The sequence below is a fragment of the Dendropsophus ebraccatus genome, chromosome 6 (assembly GCF_027789765.1).
Source record: "Dendropsophus ebraccatus isolate aDenEbr1 chromosome 6, aDenEbr1.pat, whole genome shotgun sequence".
Lineage (NCBI taxonomy): Eukaryota > Metazoa > Chordata > Amphibia > Anura > Hylidae > Dendropsophus > Dendropsophus ebraccatus.
Window position 1 is genome coordinate 104,600,563 of NC_091459.1, and position 25,839 is coordinate 104,626,401.

The 25,839-nt window shown below is 43.4% G+C and overlaps 1 protein-coding gene across 7 annotated transcripts in view; it reads left to right on the forward strand.

Annotated features, from left to right (window-relative positions):
* Positions 1–18,432, forward strand: part of AIRE (autoimmune regulator) — a 40,093-nt gene extending 21,661 nt beyond the window's left edge. For 5 of the 7 annotated variants that reach the window (XM_069975504.1, XM_069975511.1, XM_069975509.1 and 2 more), the window contains 6 exons: positions 26–141; positions 5,136–5,226; positions 6,705–6,778; positions 7,575–8,085; positions 12,385–12,453; positions 14,326–14,551. In XM_069975504.1, coding sequence (XP_069831605.1) covers positions 26–141; positions 5,136–5,226; positions 6,705–6,778; positions 7,575–8,085; positions 12,385–12,453; positions 14,326–14,385 — 921 coding nt within the window. In that variant the 3' untranslated portion in view covers positions 14,386–14,551. Of the gene's footprint in view, positions 1–25; positions 142–5,135; positions 5,227–6,704; positions 6,779–7,574; positions 8,086–12,384; positions 12,454–14,325; positions 14,552–18,240 lie in introns of those variants that run through there. The other 2 variants (XM_069975508.1, XM_069975507.1) reach the window with 2 other exon arrangements.
* Positions 18,433–25,839: the final 7,407 nt, after the last annotated feature.

Sequence of the window (25,839 nt, forward strand, 5' to 3'; positions counted from 1 at the left end):
GACCACCATGTACTGTCTCTTCCAGAGTAATGATGATGAGTGTTCAGTGTGTCGTGATGGCGGGGAGTTATTATGCTGTGATGGATGTCCCCGGTCTTATCACCTATCGTGCCTGGTGCCTCCACTTACTTATATCCCAAGGTACTTTTCTAGTAAACATATATATATATGTGTTACTGTATCATCTCTGTAACAAAAGTACAAAATAATATATTTATACCCGCGTTGGTCGAGAGTGTCTTCCACAAGGATGTGGAAGACTCAGTGGCTAAGAGAAGGCTAAGAAAACATCCCCAGACTATAACGCTGCAACCACCAGCTTGTGTTCTTCCAGCAGTAGTTGCAGGGTGTTTGTTCTTTGATGTGTCTCGTCTGACACTTCTGATGGAGTAGAAAACGTGACTCACTGGGGACTTATTGGCAACTCTTTGCCGATCAGCTGAGATCCAATTACTAAACTACTGTAAAACTTTGTTAGCAAAGGTGTAGTGACCATCCATCTGCTTCTGAGGCCCATAAACAACAGGGTCCACTATTGTTTCTGGTCACCCTGGTGCATTTTGTTGGTGAGCTGCACCACTGAGGGGTGTCGGCCTGCCCTTGCACACCTTCATAGCTGACGTTCACCTCTCACATCAATGACACGCGATACTATGCAGTTTCCACATCGTTTATTTGCAATGGTGCGATTTGTCTGCTCACAATACCCTTTCACCACAGTTCACAGACTTAAAGTTTTGTAAATACTGCCACCCTTGGCTCTAAAGACAATAATCATCCCTTTTTGCAACTCTGCTAAATCGTTCCTTTTATTCTTGTATGTACCTAGGGGAACATTTGACCTTTTAAAAAATTGCTGCAGTTTTGCAGTGTGGTTTGTGGACTCACTATTTTCACCTGTGACATCTCTTAAACAAATGACTCACCAGTAAAAAACATAGAAAAACATTGCAAAACTGTGGACAATTGCTTTATAATGTGCGAAGGGTATTACCACTGCCACATCACACTACCACTGCAAGTAGACCGAGTTTTACAAGAGACAACACTGATACTTGTGACCAGGGGCTGGCTGGCAAATTTTAGCCCGGGGGGCAAGCACACAGCACTGGCCCATAAGTAGCAGGCTGGCGGCCCATCCTTTAAGGACCACTCTGACCCTTACCTATAACATCTTCGTCATTTGTGACCAAATATCCTACTGTGCCCTGTGAAGGGATCAGAAGTCACTTTCCTGTATAAGTCTATGGGGCGGCTCAGCGATGACACGGAACGTACCCATAGACAGATGCAAGGAATGCTGGGTGACCTCTATCGTACTGAGTATATGATGCTGGAAAGCTGGTTGACCTTCATCAAACTGAGTATAAGATGCTGTGAAAGCTGGGTGATCTCCATCATACTGAGTATAAGATGCTGGAAAGCTGGGTGACCTCCATCCTACTGACTATAAGATGCTGGGAAAGCTGGGTGACCTCCATCATACTGAGTATAGGATGGTGAGAAAGCTGGGTGACCTCCATCCTACTGACTATAAGATGCTGGGAAAGCTGGGTAACCTCCATCATACTGAGTATAAGATGGTGGAAAAGCTGGGTGACCTCCATCATACTGACTACAAATACAAGATGCTGGGAAAGCTGGGGTTTCAGTATTTTTTTTTTACAATAGTTTATATCACTGCTGTGGTCCTGTGGGTATAGGCATTCCTCTTTTTAGAACACCCCCCTCGTGTGTGCACCCCCCATTAGTAAAAATAATATAAAACAAAACAACAAACACACATACTTATATGTATCCTCTATGTACTCCTGTATATATGTATCCTCTATGTACTCCTGTATATGTCTCCTCCTGTATATATGTCCCCTCTATGTACTGCTGTGTATGTCTACTCCTGTATATATGTATCCTCTATGTACTGCTGTGTATGTCTCCTCCTGTATATATGTATCCTCTATGTACTGCTGTATATATGTATCCTCTATGTACTCCTGTGTATGTCTACTCCTGTATATATGTATCCTCTATGTACTGCTGTGTATGTCTCCTGTATATATGTATCCTCTATGTACTGCTGTATATATGTATCCTCTATGTACTGCTGTGTAGGTCTCCTCCTGTGTGTGCGTATATATATATATATATATATATATATATATATATATATATATATTCACGAGGGAATATGCAATGCAGGAAAATTTGGATCAGTGTAACTATATATATATATATATATATATATATATGTATATATATATATATATACACAGGAGGAGACCTACACAGCAGTACATAGAGGATGCATATATACAGGAGTACATAGAGGAGACATATATACAGCAGTACATAGAGGAGACATATATACAGCAGTACAGAGGAGACATATATACAGCAGTACAGAGGAGACATATATACAGCAGTACAGAGGAGACATATATACAGCAGTACATAGAGGATGCATATATACAGGAGTACATAGAGGATATATGATGTATCCTCTATGTACTCCTGTATATATGTATCATCTATATACTTCTGTATATATGTCTCCTCTATGTACTACTGTATATACTGTATGTATCATCTATATACTTCTGTATATCTGTCTTCTCTATGTACTCCTGTATATATGCATACTCCCCAACTTTTGCTGGGGGGAAAGAGGGACATAGCCACGCCCATAACTGCGCTCTATGACCCCATAGCCACATCATCTATTACCATTATATAAGTAACAAATATTATCACCACTCCTTCACCACATAGTTACTTATACCACCATACCACTGGTGCCTCCATCTAGGTAGGGTGTAGTAGTACAGGTATAGTGAATAAGGGGTGTAGTAGTACAGGTAAAGATGAGGGGTGAGGTAGTACAGGTATAGATATGGGGGGTATTAGTAATACAGATGAGGGGCATTAGTAGCAGTAGTACAGGTATAAATGAGGGGTGTATTAGTAGTACAGATGAGGGGGATTAGTAGTACAGGTACAGATGTGGGCTGTAGTAGTACAGGTACAGATGAGGGGTGTAGTAGTAATACGGGTATAGCTGAGGGGTCACTGGGGGAAACTGGGGCAGCTGGGGGTGACTGGGAGAGCTGGGGGTGTACGGGGCAAACTGGGGGAGCTGGGGGCGACTGGGAGAGCTGGGGGTGTATGGGGCAAACTGGGGGAGCTGGGGGTGACTGGGAGGGCTGGGGGTGTATGGGGCAAACTGGGGGAGCTGAGGGTGACTGGGAGAGCTGGGGGTGTATGGGGCAAACTGGGGGAGCTGAGGGTGACTGGGGGAGCTGGGGGTGACTGGGAGAGCTGGGGGTGACTGGGAGAGCTGGGGGTGTATGGGGCAAACTGGGGGAGCTGGGGGTGACTGGGAGAGCTGGGGGTGTATGGGGCAAACTGGGGGAGCTGAGGGTGACTGGGAGAGCTGGGGGTGTATGGGGCAAACTGGGGTTGACTGAAGGGAGACTGGGGACAGTTGGAGTTGACTGAAGGGGGACTGGGGCAGACTGGGGATGACGAAGGGGAAATGGGAAAGACTGGGGGTGACTGAGGGGGACTGGGGCAGACTGGGGGTGATTGAGGGGCACTGAGGCAGACTGGGGGTGACTCTAGGGGGACTGGGGCAGCTGGGGGTGATTGGGGCAGGAGTGCACATAGCCCTTCTCCTCTTCCTCTCACCCTGGCACACAAGTTCCCCTCCCCGCCACACATGCAGGTCCCCAGTCTTTGAAGGAGGCAGCAGGGACTGTAGTGGTGATATCACCTGCTCCAGAGACCGGGGACCTGCACGTGTGGCCAGGAGGGGAGCAGGACGTAATATTTATAGCTCAGGCAGGTCAGTCGCAGCTCTATTAGGCGGACTGCCCGACCACCCTGCACCTCACCTCCAGCCCAACACTCCACGCACCACCATAAGCCCGCCATGCACCTCACCTCCGCGCCGCCCGCTTGACCTGCACCTCTTGCCCGGCCACCAACACGACAATCCATGCTGCTCTGCCTGCAATGATTTTTTGTTAAAATTTAATTTAAGATTTTTACAAAAATCTAATTGATTCTAACCTTCTGGGCGAATTAATTTGTTTACTCACCCAGCCCTAATTCCTCTGTATGTCTCCTCTTGTATATATGTATCCTCCATGTACCCCTGTATATATGTCTCCTCCTGTATATATGTATCCTCTATATACTCCTCTGTATGTATCCTCCTGTATATATGTATCCTCTATATACTCCTCTGTATGTCTCCTCCTGTATATATGTATCCTCCTGTATATATGTATCCTCCTGTGTAGGTCTCCTGTGTATATGTATCCTCTATGTCAGGGATAGGGAACCTTGGCTCTTCAGCTGTTGCAAAACTACAACTCCCATCATGCATGGACAGCCTATGGCTGCCCAGGTATGATGGGAGTAGTAGTTTTGCAACAGCTGGAGGGCCTTGGTTCCCTACCCCTGCCCTATGGCCTGCTGTGTAGATGTCCTCCTGTGTAGGTACCTGGCTTCCTGCAGACACCATCTTCTCTGTCTTCAGGCTCTTCTAGCCCAGACACAGGAGAACCAGCTGGGAGGAGAGAGCGGCCTCTGGTGGCCGGAGGAAGATACTGCGTACAGCAGTTTGCTTTTTACCATAAGCCTCATAGGCTTATAGAAAGCATAATGGGCATAAAGGGGGCGGGGCTTACCGTCATGGGGGCGGGGCTTCAGCGGCCGCTTCCAGCACAGACCGGATCCACAGCACAGCCACAGGTAAATATGACTGAAGAGGGCGGGGCTGTAAGCAGGGGAGGCACTGAGGACTCCAGCCAGCTGTCAGCAGCCATGCGGCCCTGACAACTGGGGGAAGAGCGGCCCGGGGGGCATGTGCCCCCCTGCCCCCCAGCCCAGCCCGCCCCTGCTTGTGACATGCCCAGCAGCTTTGTCAGAACATGATCAGAGCAGCTTAAAGCCTTTAGATGTAAATGGGTAAAGAGATCTTGATGACGAATGATGATGAATTAAATCATTAAGTATAATAGAAAGTTTCAGATGAACATGAACATGAACATAAACCAAGAACACATATAAGTATATATACAGAATATGTATATAAAGGAGATGATTACTGTTTTTTCCTGCCGTCTACTTAGTGGAACATGGAGATGTGGCTCTTGCAAGAAAGATGGATCACCAGTGGATGAACGTAAGGACCTTACTGATAGCAGTGCCACAGTGCTGATGGTAAGGGTCAGATTATTTTGTTTTAAGGGAGTTTTTATTTTTTTTTATACCTGTATGTTTATTGAAATTTTATCGTGAAAATAAGAAAATCAGTTCAGCTCACAGTTTGGTAAAAAAAAAAAACAGATGACATAATAACCATTACCAGTATTCACAAACAAAGACATAAATCTAGCTGATCGTAATAAACTAGTTCATAAACGTCAGTACATTGAAAATACGCAAGGCCAATAAAACAGAACCAATAAAATGAAGTAAACAAGATGAGACAAGACGGGGAGAAAGGGAAGGGTATGCCGTTGCAGATCATGTTGTACAAACACCATCATGTTTCTTATCCTACCGGGAAGGAGGGTCATAAGTCTTGTTCCGTCCAATAAACATTCCACAGCTTCCAAATTGCATCAAAGGAGTCTAGTAGATTATGAAGAAGTGCCATTAGGTAGGGGTGGCCGTCAGTTTCCAGGTGCGAGCTATACTACATCAAGCTGCTGTGAGCAGGTTCCATAACACTTTTAAGGTCTTTGGGGCCAGTTGTTGGGGAGTATATAAACCCCTTCAAAAGTCATTGATGCACAGATGTCCAGGTCACAGGCCTTATTTTTCCAACTACAGGGCTGGTTGGGGGCTCAATTTTTTTCACCATGATCTATAGTTTTTATTAGTATCATATTATTGTTAAAGAAAAATTTTGATGGCTTTTTATTAATTATATATATTTTTAAAAATATGCAATCCTGGTGGGTGTTTTTTTGTCCTGTCTTCATTTACATGGTTTACAGTGATGGAACAATATTGTTAGATTTTAATAAATTGGACAGTTCCAAATATGTTTATTTTTTTTCTTAGATTAAGACAATGCATAAACAACAGCCGTTGTTGCACTGAAAATTGCATTGATTTTAATGCAGAACAGCCAGAAATAATTGACATGTCAATTATTTCCACAGCTTTACCAAACATTGTGCGTTGTTCATTACACTGTGTGAACACGTTTTTCTATTAAAAGAACGGCCGTTGTTTTAATTGTAAACCAAGGCAATTCTTGTCATAAAAAATTTGTTAAGTGAACATAGCCTTAAACTTTTAGGCCTTAATTACACAGCATATGAAGTTGCCTGTGATCACGATTCTGATTAATTTGTATTGGGCTATTCATATGATCCATGTCTATGGGATCCATGTTTTTCCAAAAGCTAGCAGTGCACAAATTTTAATGAATCTGCAAGTCATGCCTGTTCGCAGATGGAATTGTGTGGCTAGGTGGTGTAACATGCAGTGAGCAATGTGTGTTCAGGAGATTTTAGACACAGAAATTACAGAACACTATAACGGGAACTAAAGTAATCCTCAGCCCCATGGATAGCTGTATCAAACATAGCAATATGGCCCTATGTGGTAGTATTTCATTGGTGCGATCATTTAGGCCAAACTATATAATAGTTCCAAGTGAGTGTGATTTTCTTCTGTCTACACAGGAGTCTACAGAGACCTCCCCTACAGAATGCAGCAATGTCCATCCTGTTCCCCTAGAGAATGGTGGGTCATACAGGTAATGACTAATAAGGTCTATCTAAATGCATTAGGCTACATTCACACAATGCATTTTTCATGTGTATTCTAATATGCAGGTTAGGAGTACACATGAAAACAGTGGTTAATATCTATCACATTGTTGTTGTTGTTTTTTTTAATGGAATGTGTGCTAGACTTCAAACAAAACTATGGTGCAGATTTATTCTAAAACTTTGCTTGAAGTCCGCTAGAATTTTCAGCCAGATTCTTGACCACATCGGTTATTTGCATAAGATACACCCCTTTTTTCATACCCAGCTGAAAAGTATCTAAAAGTGATGGAAACGTGTCTACAATGCATAATAGATGTGGAGAAAAGTCCTGTATGCCACTTTTTTAGCCAGACACATTAGTAAATCTGAGCCTATGTGTATATCATGATGTCATATCCCGTAGTTCAGTCAAGAGATACCGTAAATAAGCAGAATGACAACTACTGGATAAATAGCTTCAGAGAATGATGTAAGAGATTATAGTATATAAGGATAAGGATGACAACTTGTACGTAAGTGCAGAATACAGAATTTACCCAGAGGTAAATTCACTTTAAATAATAAAAAAATTATATAGAGTAAAAGGAAATAATGCTCTGTGGTGGTGCAGCTTCACCTATAATGGGCGGACCACCAGGGGTCAGACGATTACAGCAGCAGCAGGAGGAATGTAATGTTGTACAGGACCTTAAAATCTTTTGGCCACTGAAATTAACGATTATTCTGAATCCTCCAGGAAATCCTTCCAATTATAATTCTGTTTGCTCCATTTTATTGCAGGGTAATACAGGACACACAGCTCTGCTCTGAACAGCATCACATATACAGCCAGCAAACACCCCAACCTAAGACGTGTCCTACACCCCAAACCTACTCCCAGCTGCAGCCAAAGAACTCCGATCAGCCCCTGCCCAAACCCCAGAATGGACCTTACTTAGTATCACACCCATGTCCCTCCCTAACCCCTCTTCATCAGATTTGTCCACAGCTTCCTTCTGGGCCCCAAGTTAGGAACTCCCAAAAAATTCACAATCGTGCACACCCATCCCAGATTCAAAGCTACAACGGAGCAGTGCCTCAGATTCCTCCTCCAAACAATGTTCAGTCCCAGTTACACCAGGCGGAGGGCAGTCTCCCTACAGAACCCTGTCCTGGACTCAATAGTGTACATCCATTGGAGAAGCCTCCAATCTCAGCACCTAGAACAGATCCCTGCCCTCCATTTGTACCAGTTCGAGGAGATATGGTGCTAGGCCCGGGAATATTGCAGACAGAACTGACTGACCCTAAGGTGAGTTAGTATCCTGGTGAATGAATTCTTGTCTATTGTTGCTGCAGTCTGTATTTTTCCCCAGTGATGTACAGAACTGCAAAGTGAGAATGCCTTCAAAAATAGAAGTCTGAATAGTTTATTTTTTTTCAGTTAGCAAAATGCACAGAAGAGAAGTCTAAGGACCAGTCCACACAAAGTAAAACTGGCGGAATTGTGTGGAGGAATTCTCTGTGGCGGAATCCCGCCAGCCTCCGTGTCCTACTGGTAGTCTATGGAAAGCTCACGCTCCTCCTCTCTCAGCGCCAAAGAACTGACATGTCACTCTCCACCGAGTGGAGAGGTGCAGAGCCTCCCATAGACTGCCAGAAGGACACGGAGACTGGTAGAATTCCACCAGTTTTACTCCATGTGAACTGGCCCTCAATGAAAGCAATATTTGGTACATGCCCCAGTGCACCAAGGTGTTGCTGTTTTTCCCTGCCTTTGCTTTAAATAAAGAATTAAAAAAAAAAAAAAAGAAAAGAAAAGAAAGCAATATTTGGTGTGATCACTTTTTGCCTTCAACATCAGTTCTTCTAGACTGTTCCAAACATCTTGGAGAACTTCTTTGGCCATCTTCTGCAGATGTAGACTTGCTAAAATCCTTCTGTCTCTTCATGTAATCCAAGGGAGACTCCATGATGTTAGGATCAGAATACAAATACTATTACATGGTTGGAGAAAGCCCCTATTACAGGGGTGATGCAGAGGAGCAAACAAGCGATGTCAGCGCTCGCTTGCTCCTCATTACCCACTCGCTGTCGATGCTATTACACCTGTCAGCAGCGAGTGGGTAAGACCTAAGAGGGCTACAGGGAGCTGTGGGGGGGCTGCTGGGTGATCGTTAGATCATCCGGGAAGCCCATAAAGATCGAGGTGGTCTGCTGCCGCCACTCCTATTCCACAGAACGAAAGCAGCAGATCGTTGCTATCTTAGTTGCTTGTCTTTCAACATGTTGAAAGACAACGACAGACAACAATCAGCCAACATCGTTCATGTTGGCTGATCATTGTCTTCTATTACACAAGGCGATTATCGGCCGATAATTGTTTTGTGTAATAGAGCCTTAAAGGGGTAGTGCGGCGCTAAACAATTATTCACTAAATAACACACATTACAAAGTTATACAACTTTGTAATGTATGTTATGTTAGTGAATGGCCCTCTTCCCCGTGTTTCCCCCCACCCGGAAGTGTAGTGCTCTATACATACCTGCCTCTTGACGACCCCCGTCCGCCATCTTGTGCCACTAGAACCGCTCCGACCGTCCCTAGTGCCGGCCGCCCTCTGCCGCGTCATCAGCTACTCAGCCGCGATTGGCTGAGCATAACTGTGCTCAGCCGTGATTGGCTGAGCATAACTGTGCTCAGCCAATCGCGGCTGAGCAGCTGATGACGCGGCAGAGGGCGGCCGGCACTAGGGACGGTTGGAGCGGTTCGGCCATCTGTCCGAAGATGACATCATTGGCACAAGATAGCGGACGGGGGTCGGCAAGAAGCAGGTATGTATTGAGCACTACACTTCCGGGTGGGGGGAAACACAGGGAAAGGGGGCCATTCACTAACATAACATACATTACAAAGTTACACCGAAAACTCATATGGGGAACACCAATTAATCAAAAATGAAATCAAACATATGTTAACAAAAAAATGTTTATTTAATAAATCACAGAAATTTTTGATTTAATTTTTGATTAATTGGGGGTTCCCCATATGAGTTTTCGGTATAGTTTGGTTGAGGTTGACATGTGGGGACATTTCATATAGTCCTTTATATGTTTTTTTGATCCTAGTTTGATAGGTGTTTACATTACAAAGTTCTATAACTTTGTAATGTGTGTTATTTAGTGAATAATTGTTTAGCGCCGCACTACCCCTTTAAGTGTTTTGCACGTAGGGTAAATTCTTGTCAATTGAGCAGTTGTTGTCTCCAAACTACAGATACTGTGTCACATATAGACACAAATGGTTTGAACTGGAAAACCATATAAGATGCTTGATTTCTATGCATATTAGATTGAACACTGTGGCCCAGATTTATCAGTCTGTCGGGACCGCACCACCGGGATCTCCACATTGGCGTCAAGAAGGTAGTGAAAAGAAATTCACTTAGGAAATGGCATATATGCTTAAAGAAATGAAGACTGAGCTGTGATTTGTTCCTATGGGTATTGTAGGTTTTGTTCTCAAACAGACTGATAAATCTGGGACCAAATATCTTTATTATGTGTCTCAGGGTATGTGCACAGCATACACTATGCATATGCAGAAACCCAGTAAAAAAGGTACCTGCAGTATGCCCGGGTGAGTATATTTTTCTACTTCACTGTAGTATATGGTTATTTGCAGGCCAGAAAGGAATAGTAAACTACAAAAGGTCACAAATCAAACTCAGTGAACCAGACCAAATGTAGTCACATGTACAGTACGACTATTTGTGGTCAATACAACCATGCTGTGGGATAGGCACACACATTCTGGTTTTGCTATTTACAATATATACATGCTGCCTGGGACTTTCCTGATGTGAACCATACCCTTAAAAGAAACAAAAAGTTTTCTGTTTTGTTTTTTATTATTATTTTATTTTTATGCAGATTTTTCCGCTTAGTTTGCTGCCTTTGAAGTCAATTGTCTTCATCTTTATTTTAAATGCATTGGAAGAATAAAGAAAGGATTATTAAGGAGGTAGATTATGGAGGGAACCTGTCATGACTGTTATGCTGCTCGAACCACAAGTCATTAGGGTCCCAGGCCGCTTTTCCCCACCTCTCCCTATACCCAAACAGGCATAGATCTAATGATCAAGTTGGTAATCAAATGGTAAGTTGTCACCATTGGGGACTGTCCTGATTACGCTTGGTTCAGGTAGGATGAAAGTGATAGCAGGGTCCCTTTAAATGATTAGGTGAAAATTGGCATTGCTGTAAATTCCTCTATTGAAAAACCTATTCTGCATCCATGTACAGCGAAAATAATTAACTAACGAATCAAGGCTCTAATGGCTATTTACACAAGATTTAGTTTAAAGCTGCTGATTTTCAGTCGTCCAGTTGGCTCTAGCAGATCTGCATTTACTATTCTGTAAAATCTTCATATTTATTAGCTGCAGTCACTCCATACATTACATATTATATGGCATGATTACAATTGAAGCAATGCTCTTATGTGATCCTTAAAGGATAAATGCCATGAACAATGATTACTGCTGTGACCCTCAGGGATCTTGAGAACAGGAGTTGTGACTCTCCAGTCTGAATGGAGTGACAGTAACTAGAATCAGCAATCACAGGCACTTGTTGCATGTGATCGCTGAGGCCAGTGACTGACTGCAGCAGCCCCATGCGCAGTGTACATTGAGGTTATAGGGACATTTCTGCTAGGAACCCCAGAGCAGCGGCAGCACTGGCCTGGCAGCAATCGAGAGGGTGAGTGAGTTTCTAGTACATTCCTTCCCAATCCTTGCCTCCTGGAAAAACCTTTTAAACAATAGATTGTTTTCCAATGACACATTACATTTAAGTAGGACCAAACCATTGCTGTACACGACAGCTGTAGCACATGAAAATGAGATGGATGGAGGAGCAGCTGCTTTAGGGCGATTTCACAAACAGGATTTTTTTTTTAGATGGCATTGCAATGCATTTAAGTAATCTTGCAAAATTTTATTAGAACCTTAAGGCAACTCTGTACCCACAATCTACCCCCCCCCCCCCCCCAAACTGCTCATACCATTGGATAGTTGCTTTTAATTCAAGCTCTGTCCTGGGGTCCATTCGGCAGGTGATGCAGGTATTGTCCTAAAAAAACAACTTGCAGTCCTGTGTCAAACTGGCGTGAACTAGACTGTCTGTGCCCTATTCTCCCAATCATCACACGTTAAAACAGTGCACATTTGCCTTAACGATCCAACACATGTGCAGTGTTCAGACAAGTGATGATTAGGAAAAATCCTGCCCAGGGGAATTCCTAATGATGAAGATGGGGGAAAGGAGGGGCGGAGAGGCGGTGCAGGTCTAGGGCACAGGCACTCTAGGCCATGCCAGTTTGACACAGGGCTGCAAGTTTAAAAGTTGTTTTTTAGGATAATGGACCCCCGGACAGATCTTGGATTAAAAGCAGCTATCCGAAGGTACAAGTGGTTTGGGGGGGTGTCAAATTGTTGGTGCAGAGTCGCTTTCACTTTATTTCAGGACAGCTAATGTCTCATTATTCATTAGTATATTTACTGATTTATGTATGCTATATCATGCTCTTATTGGTTATATATTCTCAGGGGGTGACTGAAACTATTGGCAGCAACCTGACATTGAGCCGCCATGAACTGGAGTGCCTTATTACTGAGGTGAGTTTCATTGGGTTGTGTTAACATGCAGTATCATAGCACTGGTAACATTTAATATACATAAACATAGGTATAGCTAGCCATATTGCTGACCACAAGATTTCCCCTATCCTTATATTGTATAAAAATAGTGTTACTCTTATAAATTATGATGTGACTGCACTAATAGACCTTTGTCCTTTATTATAGTAAAGTATTTCAGCTATGTGAATCTAGCTTATTCCCTGTATGCATACTTAGTTACATAAAGATTACTCTTATGTACACAGTAATGCAGTGTATAAAGTGTGCAGGAAACTTTTCTACCTCTGCAGTAACCCTTGATCACTCTTTATGTGGCAATATACTGTATATAGCTTTCAGATGAACAAGTCTGATCCTCTGTAATAAGTTTCCACTAGGAAAAGAGGAACAAGCCACTTCCAAACGTCACTATGGGTCAGTGGATTTGGCATGTTAACATCTGATGTCAAGGCAAAGTCAGAACACCTTCACACTCATTAGATCAGGAATGGGGAACTTTTGGCCCTCCAGCTGTGGCAAAATTACATTTCCCATCATGCTTGGACAGCCAAAGCTTCATTCAATGTCATTACAGTGTCAATGAGATTCAAACTTTTGGCATGATGTTGATATATCATGCTGGCCTGGGAAACAATCCAGGTCAGCCATTCACTGTCCCTAGGTGTCTAAAATTTGCGGGAGTGTGAATGCAGCCTAAAGCCTCTATACTCTACACTTTAGAGAGAGCAAGCGTCAGGTCAGCACTCGCTTGCTCCTCGTACCCCCGCCCGCTGCCAGCGCTAATACATGCGCCGGAAGCGAGTGGGTAAGAGCAGGGGGGCCGCGGGAAGCTGTTCTCCCCCATAAAAGATAGGGGGAAATACGGCCGATAATTGCTTTGTGTAATAGGGCCTTAGCACTTCCTTCCCCTGCTTGGAGCTCAGCTTGCAGCTGACTGTCAAATCAAGTGGGTTCAGGTATGGGAGGGGGAGTGAGAAGACATTCCAGAATGCAGCAGATCAGGAGCTTAGGAAAGACTTGCTAATGCTTTGCACTGGAGAATAAAAGCATTTTTCTACATTCTGGGAGCACAGACAGATATATGAAAAGTATGTGCCTCCTTGTCCTAACAGCAATCTAACGGTGTCAGCAGTCTTGTACAAAAATTGCAGCTGACAGATTCTGCATGAACAATCTAGCAATCCAGCCTCATGATTGGTCGAGCCTTGTGAAGACTGTAATCGAGTGCTGATCACTGAGACTGGCCCCTGCTTTCTGTAGCCCCTCGGCCCATCTAAAAGGTCCTTCAGTGTCCTACTGCTCTCTTCCTCTCTAGTTCTTACATTACTTACATTACATCTTCTTAGTGAAATGAAATAAGAGAAACAGATTGCTGAACTCAGGGAGACCAGCCAAAATGACAACACTGCCGGCTGCTAGTGAAAGCGCTCAATGCAGTGAAGTCCTAGGTGCATTGCCCCTTGGCTGGGTCCTTCCCGTAAGGATATCTGGCTAGTCCTGTGTTTTGAGACTCTTCAATGAGGCTCCACGGACTCCTCTTTTGCATACTTAGTGAAATGAAATAATCCTGTCAAAATAATCCTACATGCAGACTGGATTAACTATGTATATCCCCTTTCCTTATTGTCTACATTATGCAGTCATTAATCCCAGTGGAAAGTACCTTATAGGCCTCATTTGTACTGTATGTGAGATGGATATATTTCCACACTTATTGGAGTGTTTTGTTCCAGTATAATAATAGAATGATTCTGGGATTTGTTTATAGATCTAGCTATGAATAGAACTGTTTGTATTACCCTTGTGTAGTAATTGTGCACTTATGTGCTCATTTCTCTTCTCTGACAGAGTTCATTTGATTGCTTCTTACAGTGGGCTTTCCAGAATATGGCTCGTCCATTAACATGATGGGACAGACCTCGTCTCCTGCTTTGATCACAGCCGTCTTTTCTTAGAAGTTTCGGTTGTCTTACTATATGTTAAATATACAATCTTCAAATAAAACACCTCAAGATATACAAGAAAGAAGGCCAACATACCAGGAAAATCAGTTTAATGTGTATACATACAGGGGTCCATGCTGTATAGCAGCTGATTCTTATTATTTCATTTTAAAGGGGTAGTCCACCAAAAAAAAATTTCTTTCAAATCAACTGCTACCATGAAGTGCCAGAGATTTGTAATTTACTTCTATTAAAAAATCTCAAGCCTTCCAGTACTTATCAGCTGCTGTATGCCCAACAGGAAGTTGTATTATTTCCAGTCTGGAGAGCAGGAGAGTTTTTCTATGGGGATTTGCTCCTGCATTGGACAGTTCCTGACATGGACAGAGGAGGCAACAGAGAGCACTGGGTCAGACAGGAAAGAAAACACCACTTCCTGCTGGACACACAGCAGCTAATAAGTACTGGAAGACTTAAGATTTTTTAATAGAAGTGAATTACAAATCTCTGGCACTTTATGGCACCAGTTGATTTGAAAGAAATTTTTTTTGGGTGGACTACCCCTTTAACATTATTGTTTAAAACATAAAAAAAAAAACTTTGTTTAATGCCGCATGCTTTTATATAAGGCCCAACTGTATCACTTTGCCAAAATCTGATCATTTAAAGGGGTTATCCAGAGAGCAAAATTAGTCCTACCTCTTCTGTTTTCCTAAGTACAAAAATGGTGCGTGGCTAATCCATAAATGTTAGCGCTGCCCAAAAGACTCCAATTTGAGGCTGAATAAAGTAAAAACATTTATTAAGTGCACAATATGTACGCGTTTCGAGGAACAGAGGTCCTCTTCATCAGAATCGCAGATGCACTGCTATTCTGATGAAGAGGACCTCTGTTCCCCGAAACGCGTAAATATTGTGCACTTTTGATAAATGTTTTTACTTTATTCAGCCTCAAATTGGAGTCTTTTGGGCAGCGCTAACATTTATGGATTAGCCACGCGCCATTTTTGTACTTAGACTAGCTTTATTCCCACGGGAATAACTTGGGAGCATCCTGTTTGGGCTATCCTAGCTGGCTTACAGCCCTGCACTCTCCACCGAAGCACCATATCCTGGCATCTTCTGAAGACCTGGTACCCATTTGGGTGATATGCATAAAGCCCAAGGGGCTTGAAGGTGAGCACCCCATCAGCACCTTGCATTTTTAACTGACTTGTTTGCACGGTATCACACGAGGCGCTGCTGCCTGGCTTTTTTCTCTCTCCCTTGCCTTCTGTTTTCCGGCACTCCACTTCTTCCGTGTGCTTGTCCATGCTAAGAGGCGGACAGAAGCATATTGCGAGCAATGCCCAATAGCTTCCCGATGTTAGCTATGTTGTGGAATCATTGGGCCGCTATTGGACATTGCATGCGAACCCACCCTTACCCTAATTTTGGTGACTGGTTCTCACTAAGCTTCACTGTTAGAAACGCTTGTGCAACACTGTAAATTTTTGTGCAATACTCTTAAATGTTGTTCAAAACTCAGTAAAAGTCAAACATTTTTTAACAATTTGTTTAAAAATTTGCTACTCAAAAAAAGAAAAAAAAAAAGGACAAATTCACCCCCACAATGTCCTATTTGGTGGGGTTTGCATAAATGCCACCCAGTGTGTAATCCGGTTTCTAGGATTGTCTGAACAAAATTGTATACATGAACATTCCTGTAATTACAAGCAGAAACGGTAGATATGCTCAAGGCCATGTTATGGGTCTATCTTGTACAGGGCTGTAAAAAGAAACCCACAGAATCAGGTCCATACTATAACTTTAATTTATACAGTTTCATGATCATATGACATTTGTATGGGAAATATCTGTGTACATACAGTTCCTGAAGACACCTTATACTTGTGGCTCTGCAGCAGAGAGCTCTTAACTAAACCTTGAACTTTTGTCTAAGAGGCCTATGACTTAACTCTTTTCCCTCCAACCCAACAAACCCAACAGAAGCTCCAAGCACCAAAGATACAATGGCTCTTTTTCAGGTTTTTTTTTTTTTTTCTTCCACCAGACTGTAGTACTGGCAGGTACATCCCCCAAACCTGGGTCAGCACCCGTAAAGAGTACCTCCAGTTGTGAGGTCAGTTTTTTCAACTTTTTTAACATCTGTGAACAACATTGATTTTTCTAATATACATCAGTTTTGCATTCAGCACCAAAATATGTTTCCAAGGGCACATCCTCCCCACCATGCATAGCTATGCATTAGGAACCTGGGACCCGGGGCAATGTGAGTCTGTGGTGCCAGGTGTCATGTTGGAGATGGGAGCTATGGAGATGGAACGGGAAGCTCCATCTCCTAATGTGCTTTAACACAAATGTTCACAACTCCTGCCCTAAAGTGTACAAAATGATGTGTATATAATGCTGAATATGCAAAAGAAGAGCCCGTAGAGCCTCATCAAAGAGTCTCGAAACACAGTACTAGCCAGATACCTCTCGGGGAAAGACCCAGCCAAGGGGTGGCTCCTGTAAGGAAACCACCAAAACCGCCATATTAAGTGGCCCTATAAGTCAATGTAATGACAAGGGAAAAACCAAGGCCAGGTAACCATCCACATACAGCTGTTTCGGGGTGTTGCACCTCATTAGTGTGGAGCAGGATTCTGGCTATATAGGAGCAATGCCTAGTAGAGCCTTAAGAGAAACAGATCGCTGATCTCAGGGAGACCAGCCAAACTACAACACTGCCCGCTGCTAGTGAAAGCGCTCAATGCAGTGAAGTCCCAGGTGCATTGCCCCCTGGGAAACATGAATATGCAAAAGAAGAGCCTGTGGAGCCTCATCAAAGAGTCTCGAGACACAGGACTAGCCAGATATCCCTCCGGGAAGGACCCAGACAAGGGGTAGCACCTGTAAGGAAACCACCAAAACCACCATATTAAGTGGCCCTATAAATCAATGTAATGACAAGGGAAAAACCTAGGCCAGGTAACCATCCACATACAGCTGTTTCAGGGTGTTGCCCCTCATCAGTATGGAGCAGGATTCTGGCTAGGTGGGAGCAATGCCTAGCAGAGCCATAAGAGAAACAGATTGCTGATCTCAGGGAGACCAGCCAAACGACAACACTGCTGGCTGCTACTGAAAGCGCTCAGGGCAGTGAAGTCCCAGGTGCATTGCCCCCTGGGAAACATGAATATGCAAAAAAAGAGCCCGTGGAGCCTCATCAAAGAGTCTCAAAAAACAGGACTAGCCAGATATTCCTCCTGTAAGGAAACCACCAAACCACCATATTAAGTGGCCCTATAAGTCATTGTAATGACAAGGGAAAAACCAAGGCCAGGTAAACATCCACAAACAGCTGTTTCGGGGTGTTGCCCCTCATCAGTGTGGAGCAGGATTCTGGCTAATGCTGAACTCCAGGCATCGCTGAACGAAAATGAATGAAGTATTCAAATAGAAAACCAAATTAGTGTTGACTTTTAAGCTGTTGTGGTCACCACACGTTGGTTATCTATCCAAACATCTTTCCCTTTACTACGATTGACAAATCACACGGTCACATACTGAATGTGTTCTGCAATTTTGTGGGATTTAAATGGCTCTTTAGAAAAGACAAAATAGACCACATAAAAAACAATAGTCACTTGGTCTGGTAAATGGTTCTGAATTCTCTGAAATTACTCGGTGATTAAGAGGCCTAATATCTTAAAGGGAATCTGTTACCAGCAGTTTCACTATGAAACTTGTGGCACCAGAGTGTATGTCATTTAACATGTATACCAAAAATACACATGCTGCGGTCAGTCTAATAAACTTTCTCATATTATTACAGATTATTTGCAGCACATAATTTAGCTGTCTAGAGTCATTAGGGTGGTCTACAGGCACCCTCAGTTTGCTATGTCATTGTTGTAAGGCTTCCCACTCCAGCTCCAAACACACCTGCTGCTTCATGATCGACATGGATGAAGACTTATGGATTTGCTGTGTATGTCTGAAGATTTTCCCAGTGGACACACTATAGGTACCCACACACATTGGTGGAGGGACTGGCTGATTGACTAATGTATATAGGTGCCTCCTGACTCCCAACAGATGATGATGGGAAAGAGACAAGTTGGACTGGTATTTCAACTATCCAACTGTTTTTTTGCAAAAAGAGATATGACACTGCCAGAGTAGTACGGCCGCACATTACCCCTCTTCTCTCCACTAAGAACACATGAGCTGAACGTTTAAGTGTAAGGAGGGATCTGCAGTGATAGCTGTCTCGGGTGACAGCTATTGAAGGTGCATGGCCACCTAAAGTTGACATCACAAACATGATATGAACTGGGCCTTAGATAGGTCAACTCTATTTTTATGTGCGGTCAAAAAATAAATACAAACATTTGGATAGTATTATAACTGATCCACCCCTATGCCCTTTGGGTTTTTTTTGTGCCTCCATGTTATTTCTGGGCTGCCACAATAACCATAGTGAGTGCTAGTGAGATAGTAAGTTGCTGACCTATGACAGACTGTCTTTAAAGTGTACCTGTCTTAAAAAAAAAAAACTTTGACATGTCACAGAAACATGTCAAAATTTTTGATCGGTTCAGATCTAAGTGTTCATACTGATCAGGTGAATTAGCCAGGAGAAGTCCACATGTAGTGCATTTTCTCCCGGCTCTGTGTGACCTGGATGGCCGCATACTGTAAGGGCAGTCCAGGTGGTACAGACACAGAGAGAGCCATGGCAGCACAGACTTCTCTCGGCTCGTTCTCCTGCTCGGTCACAGTCTGAACATTCAGACCTCGACTGATCAAAACTTTAAACATCTCTCTGTGACTAGTCAAATGTTTTTCCTAATGACAGGTACACTTTAAAGTGCCACTGTCACTATAACTTTCAAAATCTAAATTAACTGTAGTTGTAGAAAAGCAGGTTTGCGCAGAATGGTTCGGGGGAACCTGATCGGGAGGTTTCTGAAGTAATATATGTCTTTTGGAATTATCATCATCTTTGTGGCTGCTATTCTTCCCACCCACGATAGTGGCAATGTGGAGTAGGTCGCCACGTCTGTGGATATGGTGATGAGGGATTTACAGTTCACTGTTCCTATTGTTTTAAGAGGGAATGTTAGAGTAATTCCCAGGTAGGGTAATTGGCCTGTGGACCATTGGAAGGGATATGTCCACTGTAATTGGGCCACAGTATGGGGGGAGATTCCCATGTTGAGGATAAGTGATTTAGAGGCATTTACCTTGTAGTAACTGGCATTGCCGAAGTTATGTAATATACTGTTTATAGTTTTTAGGGTGGTGATGACATACATAGCACAACGTCGTCCGCAAAAAGACCTATGCGGTGGTCTGTTGTAGCTATGGATATGCCCGTGATAGCCTGTGACTCTCTAATATGTTGTGCAAGTGGCTCCATTACCATAGTAAAGATCATAGGAGGTAATGGGCACCCTTGGCGGGTGCCATTGGTAATGTGAACGTAATTTGATAAGGTGCCCGAAGTATATACCTGAGCTGAGGGTACTGTGTACAGAGCCATAATTGCCATCAGGAAGTTTCCCTAAAGGCCAAACCTTTGCAACACCTGGGTCAAGTATCCCCAATGTACCCGATCGAACGCCTCCTCCGCATCCAAAGTGAGGAGCAGAGAAGGCGTTCGTCGGGCTTCAACAGCAACAATGATATTTATGAACCTGCAAATACCATCTAAAGTTTGTCGGCCTTTTGTGAAACCAACTTGGTCTCTATGGATGATGTCAGGTAACACATCCACAAGGAGCGTGGACAGAATTTTGGCAAATAATTTTAAGTGTGTGTTCAACAGGGATATGGGCCTAAAGTTGGCGGGAACATCTGGGGTTTTCCCCTGTTTGGGCAATGACATGAACTGTAATGTTTGAACCAGTTTTGTATTGTTATACCCTCGTTTTTGGTTATCCATTCTTGGATGATTACTGTATGGTAATTGTTGTTGTTCTCTAAAACCCAATAAAATATTTGAATAAGAAAAGCAGGTTTGCATTTGACATATTTTTTTTTTTTTTAGTTAGCATGCTTTAATGTAATGTAAATTGCAAAAATGCTTTATGTCACATCCCGTTGATTTAGATTTTGGAATTTAGAACAGAAGTGCCCATTAAACATATTTAAAGGTTTTCATCATATCCACTCTTTCAGTCTATAAAATCTGTGTTCAAACCCCACTTGTCAAGCATTGCCCAAAGGCAGGAAGGTGTCTTCCTCATGTGCAAAGGGTCTTTTCAAGGTCTTATATAATAATTTTAGTGACAGTTCTAGAACACAACAGGAATGTATGTTTCTATACTGATGATGCGAAATACACCGAATAATACGGATGTCCTTATATGGAGGACCATATGAAGCTCAGGGCTACTTGGGTATCTTATCTGAATCATATTCCGTTTTTAGCAACACATAGGAAGCTGTGGTATGTGGCAATGCACACTGCTTCTTTGTGATGGCCTACTATTCTGCAATTCTGAGCAGTTGCTGATTTGTAGAAACTTGTCCATATGAATGTCAGAACTAGTCCAGAGGATTTCAGCTGCTAAACACAACAATAAAAGGTCACAAAGGGCACAAGGTACAACAGGTCTGACCTACAGACTTTGTAATCCTACCTCTACCTAAAGTATATGATACTATAAAAGAGTCACAGTTACTATAGTTTAAAGTGTATAATAACTTTATTCCCTGTTGTTGCTTTTTGAACCTAATAGAGGAGTACCCTTGGTAGCCTGTATTCTACATACAGAGCAGAGATCTTCTGCAATGACAATGACTTGAATAAGAAGTATACATATACCAAAACTATATATGATGTCTCCTATTTTAATCTACAGGGGAGCATTACCCTACGGAAATATTCTGCAACTTGTGGCTCTCCAGATACAAATGCCATCAAACTCAGATGATAAGAGTTGTAGTTTTGCAATAGCTAGAGAGCCACATGTTGGAGAACTTTGCCCTAAAAAAACAAACAAAAAAAAAAACATTTTTTTCCTAAAGGGGATGTTATGTCTTTTTATGTCAGAAGCTTTAAAGTGGTTGTTTGAAAGAAAAGGTCCACTCAGCCAGTCATTATTGCCAGCAGTGAAGCCCACCGCCCCCTGTCAGTGATCGGCTAAGCAGGCATTTCCAGTGTGTCAGGATGATAGGAACAGGAAGTGGAGATCAGGGGGACTTAGGGTACTATTCCACGGGCCGAGCAGGGCCCGATCAATGATTTAAACGAGCGCCGATCTGCTAAATCGGCGCTAATTTACTGGGCCTATTCCATGGCCCGACAATCGGTAGCGAGGGCTGCAGAGACATCGTTACCGTGGCGGTCCCGGCCAGTGATTAGCTGAGCGGTCTGACAGCTCAGTCAGGCCGCTCCGGAGTTGATGCTGCACCGTGGGACCCTGGGAGGAAAGCGGAGGAGAAGCCCTGCTAGGTAATGTATGCTGCTTCTCAAATCGCTGGTCGCCCGCCGCGCACTGCTATTCCACGCAGCAATGCGTGGTGGGTGACCGATGATTTTAGATTTGGGCCTAAATAAACGATCAGCCGATGACACGATCATCAGCTGATCGTTTTCTCTATTCCACCGAGCAATAATCGGCCGAATCGGGCCAATTCGGCCGATTATCGCTCCGTGGAATAGGCCCCTTAGCAGTGGGGGATCAGTGAGGTAGTATTGGTATTTTTTTAATCTGATCTGCTCCTGTTTAAAGGAAACCAATAACCTCCTTGATGGAGTGTGAACTTCCCCAGTACAGCAATGCTTGGTTAACTAGGCATGAGGTCTCACTTTATTTCAAATTCCTCTTGGCTTTTGCCTGTGGATTGTGCGTCCATTTCTATTTACTTAGAGGATAGCTCAATTGACTCATTTCCTTCATTCTCTGCTATTTCTCCTATTTTTAATCTCTCTGTGAGGGCAAAGGACCACTTCGCCACTCTCTATCTCTGATTTATGCCGATGTCTCAACCTGATTGTAACCCCCCATCCTTCCTGCTATAATGTGTAGTTGCAGAGGACAAATATCCTGACCCTAGCCCACAGTGAGCTTGCAAAAAGCATGGTATAAGACTTTGTCACGCTTTTATGAAGTGCCAGTCAAACTGCACGTGATTTGGCTTGAAGCTGATCCTTCCTGCTGGCAGCGCGGCACCTCAAAGGGTCCCTTTTGCACATGTTTTGGTCCTGTCTGTCTCTATCAACCTTCTAGGACAAGGTGAAGAATGTGATCCGTCAAGTTACGGGACTAACCATTGAGCTCAAACCTTCCCTTTTCTTGCGCAGTGAGATCTGAAGTAAGAAATACAAGTGCTTGTTTTTGAGGTTTCTTGTCATAGAGGCCAGAGCCTGCCTACATTTGTACTAGAAGCATTTTAAACCCCCTCCTATTCCCAATACTGGATTATCAAAGTTAATGATAATGAGAATCAAAGACTTCATATCATCCCTCTATGATTTCAATACACGATTCACTAGGACTTTGTTCTCATAGATTAAATTTCAGGACACTGATTAGTATATTACCCTACTCAGAAGTGTTTCTTATCCTTAATTTGGTGCACCTCAGCCTCCTGCAGTCTTATAACCCGGACCCCCCCAACTTCCCCGACCTCTTTTATTCTTTTTTTCTTTTATTCTCTCCCTCTCCTTGCTCTCCCTGCTTTCTGCATTATCCCTTCTTTTTCCTTTCCTCTCCTCTCATGGGCCTATTGGTTGTATTAGTTGTATTTTGTAAAAAAAAATTAAAATAGTTAGTTAAAGGAGAAGTCCAGCGAAAATTTTTATTAAAGTATTGTATTGCCCCCCCAAAAGTTATACAAATGACCAATATACACTTATTATGGTAAATGCTTATAAAGTGCTTATTTCCCTGCACTTACTACTGCATCAAGGCTTCACTTCCTGGATAACATGATGATGTCACTTCCTGGATAACATGGTGATGTCACGACCCGACTCCCAGAGCTGTGCGTGCTGTGGCTGCTGGAGAGGATGATGGCAGAGGGATGCTCAGTGTCCCTCCAGTGCCCTGTGTCCCTCAGTGTCCCTCTGCCATCATCCTCTCCAGCAGCCACAGCCCCACAGCTCTGGGAGTTGGGTTGTGACATCACCATTTAATCCAGGAAGTGACATTACCATGTGATCCAGGAAGTGAAGCCTTGATGCAGTAGTAAGTTCAGGGAAAAAAGCACTTTATAACCATTTCCCGTAATAAGCGTATATTGGTAATTTATATAACTGTTGGGGTGCAGTACAATACTTTAATAAAGATTTTCGCCGGACATCTCCTTTAAATGGAAAATGTCATTGATCACAGGGTGTCCTGACAAAAAAGGACTATGTGCACGAGTAGTCTTGGCTCACTTGTCCTCGGCTTAATAGAAGCTCCCAATGGGTGGAGGTGCATGGAAAGCTGATTCAGAAGTCAGTACAGCAACAGTAACAGCATAATTTATTACACCTAGACCTGTAACCATGACAAGGGGGCATCCTTTATGTCTAGAGGAAAGAAGGTTTCACCACCAGCACAGACGTGGATTCTTTACTGTACAAGCAGTGAGACTACAGAACTCTCATGTAGACTCATCATGTGGACTGTGCCACATGATGTTGTCATGACTGATTAATTAATTAAGTTCAAGGGAGGTCTGGATGCCTTTCTTGGAATTTATAATATTACAAGTTATGGGCATTAGATTTCTGGTGATACGTTGATCCAGGGTTTAATTTCGATTGCCATTTTGGAGTCTGGAAATTTTCTCCCTGTGATGGGGCAATTGGCATCTGCCTCATAGGGGTTTTTGCCTTCCTCTGGATCAACACAGTAGGGTTTCTGCAGGTTGAACTTGATGGACTCTTGTCTTTTTTCGACCTTATTTAATTACTATAATGTGTAGTCCAACATCAATGTCAGTAAGTTCAGTTTTATAAAAAAAAAAAAAACATTTTTAGTAGTACTTGTATCACTAAAATGTGTTCTACTTTTAAAAACACAAACAACTACATGTTTCAAGCAATAAGGCTATTGGCTACTATACAAATAACTTAAATTCTTACCAAGCCGCTTACATCATGCAGAGGTGGTATGGCAGGGGTGTGACTCTCTGGCGGGCAACAGGATATGTCCATGTGCATTACCCAACATTCATTGAAACAATACACAAACTCACCTAGTTAGTACTTAACTAAACAAGTGCCGAGTCCAAAGAACAAGGTATTTTCTTGCCGGGACCTCCAGCATGTGTTCTTTTTCTGTGCAGTTGCTACCACAGAGAAAATGATCATTACATAGTACTCACTGTGTCAGTGTATGGCATGGACTGGACAGGTTTTTCGGAAAGAACATTTTTGTTATTCCCCTCTGGACTCTGGCTAATTGATGAAGAACCCGAATGACAGACCCATCCATTATTCAGAAATCACAATAGGGGTTGTGATATGCAAACTACCCACAAGCCATTCCGTAAGTGCCACTAATGTCTCAGATGGAATACTCCTTTAGGGTGCGTTCACACCTACAGGATCTGCAGCAGATTTGATGCTGTGTTCAGTTATTTAAATGAAATCTGCTGCAGAAAATCAGCTGCAGATCCTGTAGGTGTGAACGCACCATTAGGGTGCCTTCACACCTACCGGATCCACAGCGGATCTCACTTCTGCGGATTCAAAGCGAGAAACGCTGCGGATCCAGTATCAATTCACCCCTATGATAGCACATATTCGCAGCGGGATTGACATTCCGCTGTGAATATGTGCTTTAACTCCCTGGTGCCGGCAGCCCCGCCGTCGCATCCCCCCATCCCGGCCGTATCCCCCCATCAGCCCGCCGCCGCCCGCATCCCGCCACCGAGAGCATACAGTACCTGCTCAGCGGCGCGGCTGCAGTGAGGCTGCCAGCTCCAGTCCCGCTCAGATCAGCTGAGCGGGACCGGAGCCGGGAGCCTCACTGCAGCCGCGCCGCCGAGCAGGTAATGTATGGTCGTGGCGGCGGGCCGGAGATGGGCTGATGGGGGGATGTGGCCGGGATGGGGGGGATGTGCCGCCGTCGGCGGGGCTGCGGGCGCCAGGGAGTTAAAGCACATATTCACAGCGGGATGTTAATCCCGCTGTGAATATGTGCTATCATAGGGGTGAATTGATACCGGATCCGCAGCGGTTCTCGCTTTGAATCCGCAGAAGTGAGATCCGCTGTGGATCCGGTAGGTGTAAAGGCACCCTTAGGCTATGTTCACACAATGTATAAACAACGCCTATTCTTTGGCACTCAAAACAACGGCCATTGTTTTGAGGATCAAACAACGACGGTCGTTTTAAATTAAATTTACATTGAATTTTATGGACAAATAATTAACATGATCATTATTTCTATGGCTAAGGTAAACAAAGGCCGTTGTTCAATAA